The 2026-nt window shown below is 44.5% G+C and overlaps 1 protein-coding gene across 1 annotated transcript in view; it reads right to left on the reverse strand.

Moving 5' to 3' along the window:
• Nucleotides 1-799, reverse strand: part of hoxb3a (homeobox B3a) — a gene marked incomplete at both ends in the record, with an annotated part of 4073 nt that extends 3274 nt beyond the window's left edge. The window contains one exon of the mRNA XM_079282460.1: nucleotides 760-799. Coding sequence (XP_079138586.1) covers nucleotides 760-799 — 40 coding nt within the window. The remainder of the gene's footprint in view (nucleotides 1-759) is intronic.
• Between the last annotated feature and the right edge of the window lie 1227 nt (nucleotides 800-2026).

The raw sequence follows: 2026 nt of genomic DNA on the forward strand, positions 1-2026 counted from the left end.
CTCTCTCTCTCTCTCTCTCTCTCTCTCTCTCTTTGTCTCTCTCTCTCTGTCTCTCTCTCTCTCTTCATTTCTTCCCTCTGTTATTCTACCTTATAAAAACAGAGCACACTTCAGTCTTGCACAGAGGACTCCATTCATAGAAACTTGCAGCTCTCTCTCTCTCAAGCCTTTACTCGACACCACTTCCTTTTCATATTGGAGTCTTCATCATCCCTCCTTCCATTCCTCTCTCTCTCCTTTCCATTTATTGATCTTGTCTCTCTTTAATTCCCTCACTTTATTTCCTGCATTCTCCCCCTCCTCTCTGTGTTTCCATGGCCTCAGTATCTGCTGTACCTCTGGGTGTGTTTCTCTGTGAACATGCTGCGTCCCAGAGGGTGCTGCAGTCCTAAACCGCCTCATTGATAGAAAACACACTGTAGCCACACTTCTCCGGCCTCTTGCCAGACAACAACGTGCACATTTACTGTTGACACCACTGAGTTGTTAATGTGCATTGAAACACACACGCAGTGTGTTAATGTGTCTGCTGACAGCATCATGTTGTGTTGGCAGTATTGAGGTGTTGATACTTTGCCAAACACTGGCCCACACTTGCTGCCTCGTCTTTCCAAAACATTTGTGTGTTTCTGTGTGTGTGTGTGTGTACAGTAGCACACGGTATGTGTGTTTTGCAGCATCTTACTGTAATCTGAAGCACCAGCCTCTTCTCTTCAGGGTTCCTCCTGATATACGATTGGCTGAAACCTCAGGACGAACTCTCCGCGACCCTGCCATAACCCCTCATTGACCTCGCCATGATCGCTCCATGATGCCACCGAACCAGCCCTCCGAGCCCCTCCTTCACCTCCCAGTCCTCCCCAGGGAACGAGGAGCAGAAACAGCTCATCAGCCTTTCAGCCTCACCAGCTGTTGGTCCATATACAATAGAATAGAACTCCATGGATGTGCACGGAAATGTTACTTCTACTTGTTCTGTTTCTTCTTTTGGTTATATATGTTATTATATATGATGTTCAATCTTCATCCCTGGGTTGCTTGCTGTGACCTCTGACCTTCTACTGGTTCACTGAGATAATGCTGTTGTGTGACGACATGCTGCGCTACATGTTCTGATGACATCTGATGAGATGAGCTCCCAGTCTGAATCTCAGAACACCTGTTGGTAGAGAGGAGCAAAACACCAGCAGGTTCTGCGTAGATCAGCAGGAACCATCTTCATTGGGTTCATTGTGTCGTTTAGCAGCTGCAGTGGTTGGAACGGTTGAAAGGCCAGGTGTAGGATTTGGTGGCATCTAGCAGTGAGGTTGCTGAATCAAACCAGCTGGAAGTCCTCCCGGGTACTAAGCGTCGATAGAACCGCGGTGACTGACAGTAATGGCCCAATCTCGTGCCAGGGTTTGATTTGTCCGTTCTGGGCTACTGTAGAAACATAGAGCTTGTCTCCATTAAGACGATCCTCTCGTTATCTAGTTATATATATGTCCATAATATAAAATAAGCATAACCCCAAAATGTATATTATTTGCTGATTATTCATTGAAAAACATACGTATGAATATTGTATTCCATTTCAGCGAATAGATTGTCCTCAATGCTGCACACTGTCCCTTTAAGTCATGCATACTAACAGCTGATATAGCTTCTTCCTCTGTGTGAAGCTCCGTTGTTGCCCAAAAACAATTGAAAACACATCAGTCAGCCACACTGTTGCAGTGAGTGACATGTTCCTTCATAACCATGAACACACACACTGTCATTCATTTCACTCAGTCTCCGTCCTGCTGCCAGAAACACTCTCCAGAGCACCAATTGTGGATTAATCCGCTGCTGAAAGTAGTCCCCAATATCTGCAGTATGTTCAATTCATAAAACTGTTTTAGGAAATGACTGAGCCTTTATTAAAAATGGAACTGTATAACTATATCTATGAGTCGTGTTTAAAGAAAAAACAATGGTAGGAACCAATGGGCTTCACCAGAGAGGATATAGAAGAGAACAAGTATTTGTATTGGATATAGAATAA

This window comes from Melanostigma gelatinosum, assembly GCF_949748355.1.
Source record: "Melanostigma gelatinosum genome assembly, chromosome: 13".
Lineage (NCBI taxonomy): Eukaryota > Metazoa > Chordata > Actinopteri > Perciformes > Zoarcidae > Melanostigma > Melanostigma gelatinosum.